The following is a 14,157-nucleotide window of genomic DNA, read 5'->3' as shown; positions in this document are numbered from 1 at the left end:
CAGGGGCCCCTGCAAGCCTAGATTTAGGGAGCTGTGTCTGTGAACACATCCTATATCCTCCCCCGAGCTGGGGAGAGAGACCTGGGCTGGTGTCCTGCCCCTACAGGTGCCTTCAGTCCCTTCACTGCCCTGGCTGCGGGGTGGACAGAGCTGGGGAAGACCTTTGAGACCCTCGAGTCCAGCTGTAAACCTGAGCCTGGCACAGGCTCCCGGCAGTCGTGTGGGTCGTGTTTTGGACATCCCAGAGGAGTCTGTAGAGAAAGATGCTTTCCGCGGGCACGGAACGGGCACAACCCGAGAGGATGCCCCAGGCTGAGTCTGTGCTCTCCGGGCGAGACCGATCCCTTCCCAAGGCAGCGCTCTCGCTGCGAGGCAAAGCTGCTTGAGCCAGGGCGGGGATTTTTCCTCCCCAAAACGCAAATTACGGCGGACCCTCGGCAGAGGGTCGGGGAGCCCCGGCCGTGCGGGGAGCGGCGATGGGGCCCGGGGCGCCCCGAGCAGGCGGCGCTCCCGCCCCCGTCCCGCCCGCCCGGGCGGCTCCAGGAACCGGATCCGCGGGCTGGGCAGAGCCGCCGCCGCCGCCGCCAGCCATGGACCTGCGAGCCGAGCTGCTCAAGTCCATCTGGTACGCCTTCACCGCCCTGGACGTGGAGAAGAGCGGCAAGGTCTCCAAATCGCAGCTCAAAGTGAGTCCCCCGCAGCACGGATGGAGGGTGGGCAGCGAGCGGCGGAACGAGCCCGGGGCTGCTTTGCATCCCCGCGGGTTTCCACGGAGCAATTGTTAAATATTAAGATCTATAAGATCTTGTTGTTGCTTCCACGCTGGTTCTGGTGAAGTTCTCAGGCTCTGTGGTATCTCCCTTTAAAAAAAAAAATGAGTGGGGGGGGGGAATTCGTGCTCAGATGTGTTTTCTAGGTGAAAATGATAAGAAATCTGAAGTTTAGTTATCAGTTTCTTGTTCTTTGTATGGCTAACTAAGAGCCCAAACTCTGTTTAGATTTTCTTGCTTGCCGGAGCACCTGTGTTTCTCCTTGCTGAGCCAGTGGGTCGGGAGGTAGGGACAGGTTGTTTTTTAACAAAAACTCCTCAGTGGTGTGGCTAGAAGTAACACAGCACTTTAAAAAACTCTCCGCTTTCCCCTCTCCCCACTCTTTGCGGCTTTCAGAGGGCTCATGCTCTCAGCCCTTCATCAAACCCATCACAGCTTTAAAAACCTTTTTGTCTGCCCCCAGGCCAGAGTTGATGGAACTCACCAGGGAGCCCCTTGGCTCTGAGAATAATTTATTTTTTAACCTTTGAATACGGTGGGAATGTGTTTTTTTTTTTCATCCGTTTTGGTTCTTCGGCTGGCACTGGGGTTGGAAATGCTGGTTGGTACAAGGGTCTGGATGAGAGAAGAGACCTGAGCAGGAACATGCTGAGCACAGGGAGGTATTGCGTCAGGACATGGCAGCTGCTGCCAGTCTGCGAGACCGTTTTGAACCGCTGCGAAAAGACCCCTTTTTCCTCCATTCCCTTTATTTTATAGGGCTTCCCCAGGACAGACTGCAGGGAAGGTGCTGGTCTTTGGGAGGGGAGTGTGTTTTGCCCCAGAAGTAAGAGTTTTGTTTGCAGGGATCTGGGGGAGAAGCAGCAGGAGGCAGATTCTTCCTGCTCAGCCTTTGCGGCTGAGAGCCTTCGTCTGCCCCCCAGAACTCGTGGCATGTGCCCTGCGAGCCACGCTCACCTGCTAAAACTGTAGAAATAGCTGAAGGAATTAAGGAAAATCCTAAAGTAGGCCAGAGCTTAATTCGGTTTGCTAATCCCTGAGAGGGGCTGCTGTGTTCCCTGCTCTGGGTCCAGAGCCTGGCCCAGGCATGGGATGGACCCAAAAGCACCAGCAGTGCTTGTTTTGAGAGATCTTTATCACCAGTGACAATGGTGAGGCCACAGAGACTCTGATTTTAATGGCAGTTTCATGGACAGTTCATGCAGGGTCTGCAAACCGTGGTGTAGGGGCTGTGGTGATGCCGGGGCTGGCACCTCTGAAGTGACTTTAGCCAGGGGGACACTTGAGAGGGGAAGGGATGTTCTCCCACGCACCTTCGGTGACGAGATGGGTTGGCAGCAGCTCATCGAACAGCACAGCTCTGGATGACTTTCCCACTGTCTCCAGGCCAGGGAGAGCTTGTTTCCACCCACAAAAACACTCGAGTTTGCCCCAGCCTACACAGGCCAGCCGTGGTTCAGGGAGAAGGAATCCAGGGTCTTGCTGCTCGCTCCGAGTGTTAAAGCCAGCGAGCCCTCTCCAACCCCCTCCAGGGCTGCTGAGCCCTGAGCTGGGCTGTGCTCTGCTCCCTCACCCAGGCGTGTTGCTGCACGAAGGGTCTCGCACAGGGGTGGGAGAGACACCGGGCTTGCACCTAGAGGACGGAGCCAGCCCCAGAGCTGGCTGGCAGCGTCCCGGCAGAGCAGGAGCTCCGGCCGCGCTCCGGGCGGTTCTGTGGACGTCTCGGGGTTTCCAGCATGAAGACGCAGCTGTGGGAAGCCGTTTGGCTCCTGCAGGGCCACTTCTGCGCAGGCTGGCGTGTGCAGATGCCGCTGGGAGTGTAGGTGTGTGTGTGCACAGGAAGGAAGGACAGCTTGCGGTCGGCTGCTGCGCGCACAGAGAGGTCGGGTAGTTTTGCTCCCAGCACAGGCACGCCACCAGCCCTGCTCTGGAAGCATTTGTGCTCTCAGGGCCGTTGCATCCCCCTCCCTGGCCGGGCTGGAAGGGCTGTGGATGCGGGATGGGGTGTGGTTCCTCAGGGTGGCCATGCGTGGCTGGAAATACCGAGCACTGCCCTGGCACTGCCCTGGTGCTTTTGGGCATCGCTGCTCATGGGTGATGGGTGTGACAGCGGTGGGAGAGGGTGGAGAACAGAAACAAGGCTGCTGCTCAGAGGAATCCAGTCAGGCCGACCCCTGCCCTCCAGCCATCCCCTGTATGCCACAGGGGAAAGGTTGTACCAGCAAACTTTCCGAGCATCCCTTTGCCCTGCTGTTATTCTCCTCCTCCTGTCGCTGTTTCAGAGCCTGCAAGGGTTTCTCACCTCTCCTCTCTCCAGCCACGCCACCATTGACCAGGCCAGGGCTTTCCTCCCCATTTGTCAGTGACAGCCCTGCGAGAGGACGGGCTTTGGGTCACAGGGTGCCAGGATGGGTGGAGAGGCTCAGGGTGTCGCCCACGGCCGGGGTCACAAGTGAGACCTCACAGGGCTTTTTAGGGGTGCTCTGGGAGGAGGGGTGAAGGATGGAGATGAGGGCCCATGTTAGAAACACAGAATGGGATACGATTCTCAAACTTTGAATTCATCCTGATGCAATTGTTGCCATCCTGGAGGAAGTCTATGATATTCCCAGGCCTTTCCACCACTGTGTGGACCCTGGGGCTGCACTGAGCCCCAAAAGGCACAGTGTAGCAGAAGTGCTCGGGGCTACAGCCCTGTTGTGTGAGCACAGGGTGGAGTCCTGCTGATCCCATTGGTCCAGAGGGTGGAAAAGAGAATGAAAATCTGGTCAAGCAAGAACTGTCTCCAGCTGCAGCAGCTATCATGGCCTCAGGCCGCTCCTCTGCTGCTGGGAGGAAATTTCCAGCCCTGCACAGAGGAGTAGGGATGCTGTTCCATCTCCCCCAGCCCCTCTCTTGAGCCCTTGGCAAGTTGCATCAGCAGATCCTGGTGCAGTGGCGAGGTGTCAGTCTGGGACTCGTTTAACCATCTCTTGCTTCTGGGATGTAAAGGCAAGGAGAGCACCACCTGCCCAGCATCACAAGCTAGAGATGCTGGTGGTGCTCATGGGCAGCCTTGCTTCAGGCTTTCCAGCACATGGGAAATCCATGAGCTTGTAAATATGCTTTATTTGGGGGGATTTGAACAAAGCAGGCTGTTGGCAAGCCTTGCTGAGTATTTCTGGGGATGGTGTGTCTCCAGATCTCCATTGTCTACTTCCATTCCAGACAAAACCTTTGCTTAGTTTCTCAGCAGTCTTTCCGATTTTCATGTTTCCACCTTTCTGTGTCCCCAGCAGACAGTGGGTGCTGCCAGGCTGGGCCATGGTTGTGCCAAATGCATAGCTTGGGGTGGCTTATCAGCTTTTCTAGATCAGAGCGAGTCCTGTTTGCTCTGAGATGTTTGAAACAGCCCTTTCAAGAAAGTTCCTCATGTGCCAAGAAAAGAAACTAATGTGGGAAAATCCTCGATTTTTGCCTGTTTCTAAATGATTCTCTAAAGTTTACATTTGGAAATTATGCCAAACCCAAACCTTGACTGGATGCTGTGGCTGCCGGGAGGTGATGCCATGCAGGGCACAGTCCCCAGGGGGGTGAGTGGGGGGGTGGTACCTTGGGGATGTGCTGGGGCTGGAGGTTGTTCACCTTCTCACCACCCCTTGTGCTTGGCCAGGTGCTGTCTCACAACCTGTACACGGTGCTGTGCATCCCCCACGACCCCGTGGCACTGGAAGAGCATTTCCGCGATGACGATGACGGGCCAGTGTCCAGCCAGGGCTACATGCCCTACCTCAACAAGTACATCCTGGACAAGGTGAGCCCCTTCGTCATCCCCCAGACCTGCTGTTCCTCACATGAGAGCACCGAGGTTCCTGAGAGCTCCCCTTAGCTCTTGGAAATCCCATTCCTTGGTGGGTGGAAAGAGGGTGCAGAGAGATGGGGACCGCTCAGGCGAATGCCAAAATGAGTGAGAAATGTTTAATACTCAGCATCTCCCTGGCAAGGATGAAATCATCCCTTTACGTCACGGCTCTGGATGGAGCAGCATCTCTGCCCACGTTTCCTGAAGGGTCAGAGAGACAAATCAGCCCCTTTTATCCTCACCTTTGAGGTGTGACCTCATTTGGTAAAGAGGAGAGGGAGGAGGGCGAGCTGCAAGCAGGAGCAGAGTTGGGGTGGGCAGGGGCTTTCTTCCTTTTTTTTCTGCGGTTCAAAGACACCTTTGTCTGGCACAGCCAGAGGTTGGTCTGTGGGTGCTGTTTCTTCCAGGCATGTGAGGAGAGGAAGAATGACTGACAGCTTTCTTCCACTGTGTGCTCACAGAAAGGGGCCGGAGCTGGGTGCAGTAACCCTTCACTCCCCTGGCTCTCCTGATGTTCTTATCCCTGTGCCAGTCCCCATCCCTGTGCCTGTCCCCATCCCTGTGCCCATCTTTGCCTTGCCCAGAGCTGGTCAGCAGCTGCCCAGCCTGGTCCAGCAATGCTGATCTTGGCTGCAGGGATCTGGTCGGCAGCAAGCAAGGGCAAAGCCTCCCCCAGCTCCCTCAGCCCAGAGCAGGAGCTGCCCGAGGTCAGCCCAGGCCAATCTCTCCATCACAGAGTGGCCAAAATCCTTCCAGTTACCCACATGGTTCTTTGGGAGGTGATTTTTAAACCCACCCCTTCTGGTTTCACCATGGCTAATAGAATCCCAGAGGCAGCCTGAAAAGGGAGAAGTGGGTTTTCCTAGTAAGAGAAACTTCCAGCTTTTGCCACCCAAAGGTTTTCCTCCAGCTTTGCTGCTACAGGCCACAGTTTGCTCCGGTGCCCACACAGCTGGGATAGAGTACCCAGGGACAGCCAGAGCTCCCCTGATCCCCATCACAGTTGACCCATCTGCACCAAATGCGCTGCCTGGGGCAGCTTACAGTACCAGGACACAATTAAAGAACAGCAGCAGGGATGAGGCTGGTGGAGGCACCATTCCTGCTGGCTGCCCTCGGGCCAGCCACTTCCCCTCACGCCTCAGTTCCTCTTTGTGGTTGAATGGGATAACAAGAAACCCCAAATCATGGAGGCACCGGGGATGAGAGCTCCACATCATCCTGCCTGTGCTGCACCCCAGGTTCCTGCTGGTGCTGCCAATCACCCCATGCTTCTCACTGGACAGATTTTAGGAGTGAAGGATTCTTCTCTCCAGCACTTCCTCCCCCAGAACTCCCCTCCGTAGCTCTTCAGCTCCCCACTCACCCCCTGACTCCTGCCTGCAGGTGGAGGAAGGCACTTTTGTCAAAGAAAACTTCGATGAGCTCTGCTGGACCCTGACGGCGAAGAAGAACTACAAACCCGACCGGAATGGGAATAGCGTTGTCTCCCACCAGGATGCTTTCAAGCTCTGGTGTCTCTTCAACTTTCTGTCTGAAGACAAATACCCTCTCGTCATGGTGCCAGATGAGGTAGGACCTGCCTCTCCCCCCAGCCCTGTCCTCCCAGGGCTCCATGTGCTGGCAGAGCCCCATTTGTGGGTGACACTATCGCTTCCTGGCACGTCCCTCTGCATCCTGCAAGATGTGGTGTTCCAGGGGATGAGAGAGAGGAGGCTGGGGGTGGGACAAGGGAGCTGTCTGCCCTGGACACCCCCACTGTGTCCACAGCCACCTCCCCTGCCCAGGGAGAAGAAAGAGGGGGACTTTAGAGGGGAGACCCCTCCAAAGTGCTCCAGCCTCTCCTGCCTAGAGGGCAGTGGCAGAGCAGACCCGGCTGTCCCTCTCCGTGGCCACTGCCACCCAGTGCTCAGCCCCTGCCCAGCATGAAGAGTGTTAAGGGTGAGGTGCCAGCCAAAGAAAAGCCTCGCAGTAATCTCCAAATTCCACAGCATTTAGGGGGGGAAGGTTCTCCCTTTTTCTGGGGTCAGATTAAACCCCCCTGAGAAGGGGGGCAGATCTGGGGAGAATGCACACGTGCAGAAGTCAGGAGTGGCCTCAGCAGAAGGAAGATGGCTGCTGTTGCCTTCTACCCCATCAACCTCCTGAGATCAGCAGAAAAGTCAAAATTAAAGAAAAAAAAAAGAAAAAAAGAGGAGAAAAAAGGCAAGAAGCACCGTGCTGCGCAGATGTAGGAGGGCAACCGCACTTCCTGTGCCCTGGGAGAGGTGTTTCCTGTTCCCCAGACCATGAAAAACTGAATCATCCTGAGCACCGGCATTCAATTCTTGCCCTTTTCACAATTAAATGACATAAAAAATCCAGCTGGGTGTTCTGCTGTGTGTCACCTTCCTGTGTGGCTCCCTGCAGTCACCCACTGGTCTCAGTCCCCACACTGTGGGCAGAGGAGAGTTGGCAGCAAAACTTGAGCTGGAGCAAGTCTTCCCCACACCATGTCAACCCTTGACTCTTTTTATTTGCAGTTTTAAAATGATGCTCCTCTCCATAGGGACCTGTCCCCCTGCTCCTCCCCAGGGATTTTTGGAAAGCAGTGGTGCCGAGCTCACTGTGGTTTTGAGACATCAGTCCTGAATGGTGTTCAGCAGTGCTGGCCTGTACTCCTTCAGGCTCTTGACTGCTCAGAGTTTTTTACTCTGCAGACAAACTAGCCAAAACATCCCAGCCTTGGGGTTTAAAGGAAAAACCTCTCGGTAGAGCTCAAACTCTAACCCAGTTCCGGTCTCCTGAGCCAGCCTGCTGCCTGGGATGCCTCAACCATCACAAAGGGTGATCCCTCTGGGATCTCCAGGCTGGAGAGAGATGTGGCCTTGGGCTCTCCAAAATGGTTTGATAGGGTGGGGACAGCCCTGCCCCCAGCCAGACACTGTCACTGAGTGTCCTCCTCCCCACAGGTGGAGTATCTGCTGAAGAAGATCTGCACAGCCATGAACGTGGAGCTGAACTCCTGCGAGCTGGATGATTACCTGTCCCAGGAGCCGCAGGGGCAGGGCGGGCTCACGGTCTGGCAGTTCCTGGACATGGTGAACTCGGGGCGGTTCCTGAGAGGCATCGAGCAGGAGGCCATCAGCATGGCTGTGGAGGAGGTGTACCAGGAGGTCATCGAGGATGTGCTCAAACAGGCAAGGAGCCCACATGTTCTGGGGCACAAGCTCTGTCCTGCTCCCACCCCGTTTTGATCTCCGTGTCTCTCGGGCGCAGGGCTACCTCTGGAAGAAGGGCCAGCTGAGGAGGAACTGGTCGGAGCGGTGGTTCATGCTGAAGCCCAGCGTCCTGTCCTACTACATGAGCGAGGAACGGAAGGAGAAGAAGGGGAGCATCGCGTTGGACAAGCACTGCTGCGTGGAGGTACAGCCCGGGCCACGCTCAGCTTGGGGACAGCAGACTGTTCAGACCCCTGGAAGGGAGACCCAAGAACACACAATTTCACATCCATGAGCATGGGAGAGCCAGTCCTGTGGCTGAACACGGGGGGATAAGGTGGGGTACGGGGGGTAACGCTGTGCTGTCTCCTCTCCCTGCAGGTGTTGCCAGACAGGGACGGGAAGAGGTGCATGTTCTGTGTGAAGACCTTGTCCCGCACCTACGAGATGAGCGCCTCGGACACCCGGCAGCGCCAGGAGTGGACGCTCGGTCCGTGCCCACCCCACGCCCCTTCCCCAGCTTCCCCCATGCCCCCTGCATGTCCCCACTGACCGTGCCCTCCCTCTCCAGCCATCCAGACAGCCATCCGGCTGCAGGCAGAGGGAAAGAAGTCCCTGCACAAGGACCTGAAGCAGAAGCGCCGAGAGCAGCGGGAGCAGCGGGAGCAGCGCAAGGCGGCCAAGGAGGAGGAGACCCAACGGCTCAAGCAGCTGCAGGAGGAAAAGGAGAGGAAGCTGCAGGAGCTGGAGCTGCTCAAGGAGGCCCAGAGGCAGGCAGAGATCCTGCTGCAGGAGGAGGAGCAGCGGCGGAGGCAGCAGCACGAGGAGATGCAGAGGACCCTGGAGATCCAGCTGCGGGAGGCTGAGCAGGTGGGTGCCTCCCACATGGGCTGTGGTGCTTCCTTCTCCTTCCCTTGGCCGGGGCAGCCCAGGTGTTTGGATGTACAGTGCTGCTGCCACCCATCACCTCTGGGCTCTGTTGTGCCTGAGATGCCTTTGAGCAAGAGATGAGGACAACCTGCCTCAAGGGGCTTTAGCTGGGGGACAGTGAGAGGCAAATGCTGGTCCCAGGCTGGACAGAGAGCCAATTTCTGACCTCACAGCCAGCACTGGCTCCAAATGACACAGCCTGTCTCCTGAGCAGGGAAACAGCTTTGCTTTGGACCTGTCACCATGGACTGCCCCTTCTCTGGCCCGCTCCACCTGGTGGGCCTAAGTGGGTTCTGGGGACGCTGGTGGTGGCCTGGCCCGCTGATGGCTCCTGTCCCCGCCGCAGGCTCGTGCCTCCATGCAGGCAGAGATGGTCCTGAAGGAGGCAGAGGCAGAGCGGCAGCGCAAGCGCATCCTGGAGCTGGAGGACATGCAGGAGAGGCTCCAGGAGGCCCTGCAGCAGGAGGTGAAAGCACGGCAGGACGAGGAGGCTGTGAGATATGCTCAGGCCAGGTAGGACTAGGGCATCCCTCCCCCTCCTTGGGCAGTCCTGCTCCCAGGGCAGCAGCTGGGCGTGGGGGTGTGCTCCCCAGGGCAGCTCAGTGCTCCCAGGTACTGGGGTGTGCTGGTGACTTCCCAGTATGCAGGCTGGGACAGGGAAAGCTGGTGGAAGAAGTGGCAGGGGGACATCCTCACCTCTTGCTCTTCATTGACAGGCTACTGGCTGAGGAAGAGGAGAAGCTGAAAAAGCTGATGAAGCTGAAGGAGGAGCAAGAAGAATATATCATCAAAACTCAGAGGGAGAAGCAAGTCCTCAAGCAGGAGATGGAGAACAAGAACAAGTGTCTGGAAGAGGCGCAGAAGCAGCTGGAAGAAGTGAGAGTGAACAGGCAGCGGGTGGACCAAGATGTCATGGTGAGCCTCACATCCGTGCCCCATCTCCTCACATGGTGAACCCAGGGGACTTTCCATCCCTCCCAGAGTCACCTCCATACTGGGGAGGACCAGGCTGGAACTGCCATGGGGGTTTCTGAGCTGTGCCATGTGCAGCCACGGCGTGATGCAGTGGCTGAGACAGGACAAGCGTGTCCTGCCCTGGGGACAAAGCGCTGCTGTCCAAAGTGATGTTGACCGCGGGAGTGTGTGAAGAGGGAAGGGTTGGAGGGGGAGCAAAAGGTCTAGAGGAGGGTGAACTGAGTCTCCATCCCAGAGGGAACCTCGGGAAGGGGAACCCGTGCCCATGGTCCCAGTGGGGCACCAGCTCACCCCTTTCCTCCGTCCCCTGCCAGGCGGCCCAGCGGAAGCTGCGACAGGCCAGCACCAACGTCAAGCACTGGAACGTCCAGATGAACCGACTGATGCACCCCATTGGGCCAGGAGGTAGGAGACCAGCTGGCCCAGCTGACCACCCTTCCCTGGACCTCCCCCATGCTGGGGCATGAGCCCAAACCCCCACCCATCTTCCCCTTTTTGGGGGCATCTGGTGGCTGGAAGGGCTCTTCAGAGAAGATACTGCAATGCCTCCTGCAAGAAGGGACTCCACAAACCTTTTCCTCGGCTGAACTGTCAGTTTGGGCCCCAGGTAAACAATTCTCTTTTTCTGTCCACCCCCAGACAAGCGAACAAACGTGAGTGGAGGAGTCTTCGCTGGCTACCAGCCCCTTCTGTCACGGAGAGATTCTTCCCTCAAACTCAAGCAGAGGGTGGAGGATAAAGGCAGTGACCCCACGAGGGAAAACAGCAAGGAAAACGTGAGCAACGGTGGGAACAGCAGCGTGTTGCCATCTCCAGATGCGGACACCATGGCCACAGAGCCCACCAATTAGCCCAGCAGGATGGCAGAGCCCAGCTGGGAATGGCAGGGCTCAGCTTGTCCCTCCAAGTGGACAGTCAGTGTGGCCATCTCTGGATGGGGACCAGCACAGAGCCTGCAGGGGACTGCATAAGGCAGAGGTGCTCCCATTTCCATCAGTGAAGGGCTGCAGCCACCCCGTGCCAGGAGGATCAGGCAGCCCAGTGCTGGGGAGAGGGCACTGGGACCTTCTCCTCTGGACTGCAGGATTCAATTCCTCATGCTCTGTTTTACACCCTGCACTAAAAAAGAGCCACTGATGGGTCGGGACCCTGTGGCCCAGGGCTGCAGTTCCCTCTTGGTTTCTACAACAACCCTTCTGCATCACTCACTGTGCTCCAGGGTGTGGGGCTTTGTCACCAGCCAAGGATGCCTGGACTGACCAAGCAGGGCCCTCTTGTCACCCCCACACCACGCCAGGTGTCCCTAACTACAGCTACCACTGTGTTCCCGGGCAGTGGCTGGTAGTACTGGAGTCACTTAGTTAGCAGAAACTAATGACCAATAAAGCTTTTGGAGCCACTGGCCTCAGACCTCCTGCCCCACACACTAGCGGCCCTGCAGGCACCAGCCTTGGCAGGGCAGGGTTTGGATTTCCCTCTTGCGTGTGAAAGAGCCCTTTGGAAGGAATCAGCCACAAGCTGTGAAAAGTGGCCCCACCAGCAGATTCTTGGTTGGTGTGTGGAGGGCCAAGAGGGACACAGAACAAAACAAAAAAGCCCCAATAACACACCATCATTTGGGTTAGTTTTTCAAGCACCTCTGTATAAATACAGTCCCGGTCAGCTGTGCCTTTGGGGTGTTTGTAGCCTGGGGCATAGAGCCAGGGTCGCCTCTGCAACAGGCCCCGGGGAGCAAGCTCTGCACCGACTCCATCTCTGCACTCCAGACCAGCTCAGTTCGTTGGAGAGATTACGATCTGTCTCCTCCCCGGCCTCCAACGGCCCTGCCCGCGGTCTCACAGTGTTTCTGTCTCCCAGTTTTTTTCCACCGTGGCCGAAGGGGCCCCGGGACAAAGCGCTCAGTGTGCCCGGGAGCGGGGCGGCCCGGGCCCGGGCCCAGACCCAGGCCCAGACCCAGACCCAGACCCAGGCCCAGGCCCAGACCCAGACCCAGGCCCAGACCCAGGCCCAGGCCCAGACCCAGACCCAGGCCCAGACCCAGACCCAGACCCAGGCCCGGCCCAGGCCCGGCCCAGGCCCCGGCGGCCGCGCTGATGCACAGCGGGGGCACGGGCAGCGCAGGGGCCGCAGGTCAAATGCATCGCCTCTGCCCCCTTCCCTCTGCGCTGCGACACAGCGGGGTGGCCCCGAGCCCCGTCCCCTTGTGGGCTCCCTGCCTGCTCCGCACCATCCTGGCCAGGCCACTTGGACGCAGGATCCCGACGCTCTGCACGGGTTTTTTGGGCAGAGTGAGCTCTGCCCAGCTCCGCCTCGAGGCTGGGTGATTGTCTTCCGTCGAGGCGCGAGGGGGCCGCGGTGCGAATTGCTGGGGGCGAAGGGGGTCACTGGTACCGCTTGGGCTCCTCGGCCCAGCGGGGAGCAAAGCAAAGCACCCTGGCCCGGCGGGGACCAAAGCACCCTGGCCGGGCGGGGAGCAAAGCAAAGCACCCTGGCCCGGCGGGGACCAAAGCACCCTGGCCGGGCGGGGAGCAAAGCAAAGCACCCTGGCCCGGCGGGGACCAAAGCAGCCTGGCCCGGCGGGGAGCAAAGCACCCTGGCCCGGCGGGGAGCAAAGCAAAGCACTCTGGCCGGGCGGGGAGCAAAGCAAAGCACCCTGGCCCGGCGGGGAGCAAAGCACCCTGGCCGGGCGGGGAGCAAAGCAAAGCAGCCTGGCCCGGCGGGGAGCAAAGCAAAGCACCCTGGCCCGGCGGGGAGCAAAGCAAAGCACTCTGGCCGGGCGGGGAGCAAACCAAAGCACCCTGGCCGGGCGGGGAGCAAAGCAAAGCACCCTGGCCCGGCGGGGAGCAAAGCAAATCACCCTGGCCCGGCGGGGAGCAAAGCAAAGCAGCCTGGCCCGGCGCCGCCGCCACATTGGACGGCCCTGAGGCCGCTCCGCCCCCGGAGTACGCCACAGGCAGCGCCTACACTTCCCATGAGGCCCCGCTCCCGGCGTGGGGCGCAGTGCGGGCGGCTCCCGGCAGAGGGCGGTGCGGCGCGGGGAGGGGAGGGCAGGGGGCGGGGCCGTTGCCGTGGTGACGCGGGCGCGAGGCTCCCCGGCGGCGGCGGCGATTGGCCGCGCGCGCGCGCGGGGTGCGGTGGCGTCAGGGCGTGCGCGGTGACGCGCGGGGCCGGGGGTGACGGTGGGGGGGGAGGGAGGGGGGGGCGGCTGCGCGAGCGGGGCCGCGCGCGAGGTGAGTGGGGCCGGGGGGAGTGCGGGACCGGGGTCGTGAGGGACCGGGGGTGTGAGGGACCGGGAGTGTCAGAGACCGGTGGGGTGAGGGACCGGGGGAGTGGGGGACCGGGGTCGTGAGGGACCGGGGTCGTGAGGGACCGGGAGTGTCAGAGACCGGGGGGGTGAGGGACCGGGGGGAGTGAGGGACCGGGGGTGTGAGGGACCGGGAGTGTCAGAGACCGGGGTCGTGAGGGACCGGGGTCGTGAGGGACCGGGGGTGTGAGAGACCGGGGGGAGTGAGGGACCGGGGGTGTGAGGGACCGGGAGTGTCAGAGACCGGGGTCGTGAGGGACCGGGGTCGTGAGGGACCGGGGGTGTGAGAGACCGGGAGTGTGAGAGACCGGGAGTGTGAGAGACCGGGGGGAGTGAGGGACCGGGGGTCGTGAGGGACCGGGGGTGTGAGAGACCGGGAGTGTGAGGGACCGGGGGTGTGAGGGACCGGGGTCGTGAGAGACCGGGAGTGTGAGAGACCGGGAGTGTGAGAGACCGGGGGGAGTGAGGGACCGGGGGTCGTGAGGGACCGGGGGTGTGAGAGACCGGGAGTGTGAGGGACCGGGGGTGTGAGGGACCGGGAGTGTGAGAGACCGGGGGTGTGAGGGACCGTGGGGAGTGAGGGACCGGGAGTGTCAGAGACCGGGGGGGTGAGGGACCGGGGGTGTGAGGGACCAGGGGTGTGAGGGACCGGGGGTGTGAGGGACCGGGAGTGTCACAGACCGGGGTCGTGAGGGACCGGGGTCGTGAGGGACCGGGGGGAGTGCGAGAGACCGGGGTCGTGAGGGACCGTGGGGAGTGAGGGACCCGGGGTCGTGAGGGACCGGGAGTGTCAGAGACCGGGGTCGTGAGGGACCGGGAGTGTCAGAGACCGGGGTCGTGAGGGACCGGGGGTGCGAGAGACCGGGGTCGTGAGGGACAGGGGTCGTGAGGGACCGGGGGGTGAGGGACAGGGGTTGGTGCAAAGGGGACACGGGTGCGAAGAGCTGGGACATGAGTGGCATCAGTGACTTTAGCTGTAGTTCTTGGGAAGTCAGGGGGGACGGAGGATGGTACATGGCCCACACGGGAGGAGGCTTAGGGGGGACGGTGTGCCTGTCTTTTATGCCAGGGTGGGGTGGTGGAAGGTACCAGGCACTGCAGGAGTGTGCGGCTGGAAGGAGGAGAAGCAAGAGGGTC

At 60.0% G+C, this 14,157-nt stretch overlaps 1 protein-coding gene across 1 annotated transcript; it reads left to right on the top strand.

Moving 5' to 3' along the window:
- The first annotated feature begins 527 nt into the window (after positions 1-527).
- Positions 528-11,120, top strand: DEF6 (DEF6 guanine nucleotide exchange factor). The gene is made up of 11 exons (XM_068173361.1): positions 528-686; positions 4,423-4,563; positions 5,998-6,183; positions 7,563-7,790; positions 7,870-8,016; positions 8,193-8,301; positions 8,383-8,681; positions 9,088-9,254; positions 9,458-9,656; positions 10,031-10,121; positions 10,356-11,120. The coding sequence occupies exons 1-11, from the start codon at positions 591-593 to the stop codon at positions 10,565-10,567; spliced, it is 1,875 nt and encodes a 624-aa protein (XP_068029462.1). The 5' UTR covers positions 528-590; the 3' UTR covers positions 10,568-11,120.
- The last annotated feature ends 3,037 nt before the right edge of the window (positions 11,121-14,157 follow it).

This window comes from Anomalospiza imberbis, chromosome 26, assembly GCF_031753505.1.
Source record: "Anomalospiza imberbis isolate Cuckoo-Finch-1a 21T00152 chromosome 26, ASM3175350v1, whole genome shotgun sequence".
NCBI classification, from domain to species: domain Eukaryota; kingdom Metazoa; phylum Chordata; class Aves; order Passeriformes; family Viduidae; genus Anomalospiza; species Anomalospiza imberbis.
Note: the sequence above shows the minus strand (reverse complement) of the source record. Positions and strands in the feature narration are given on the sequence as shown.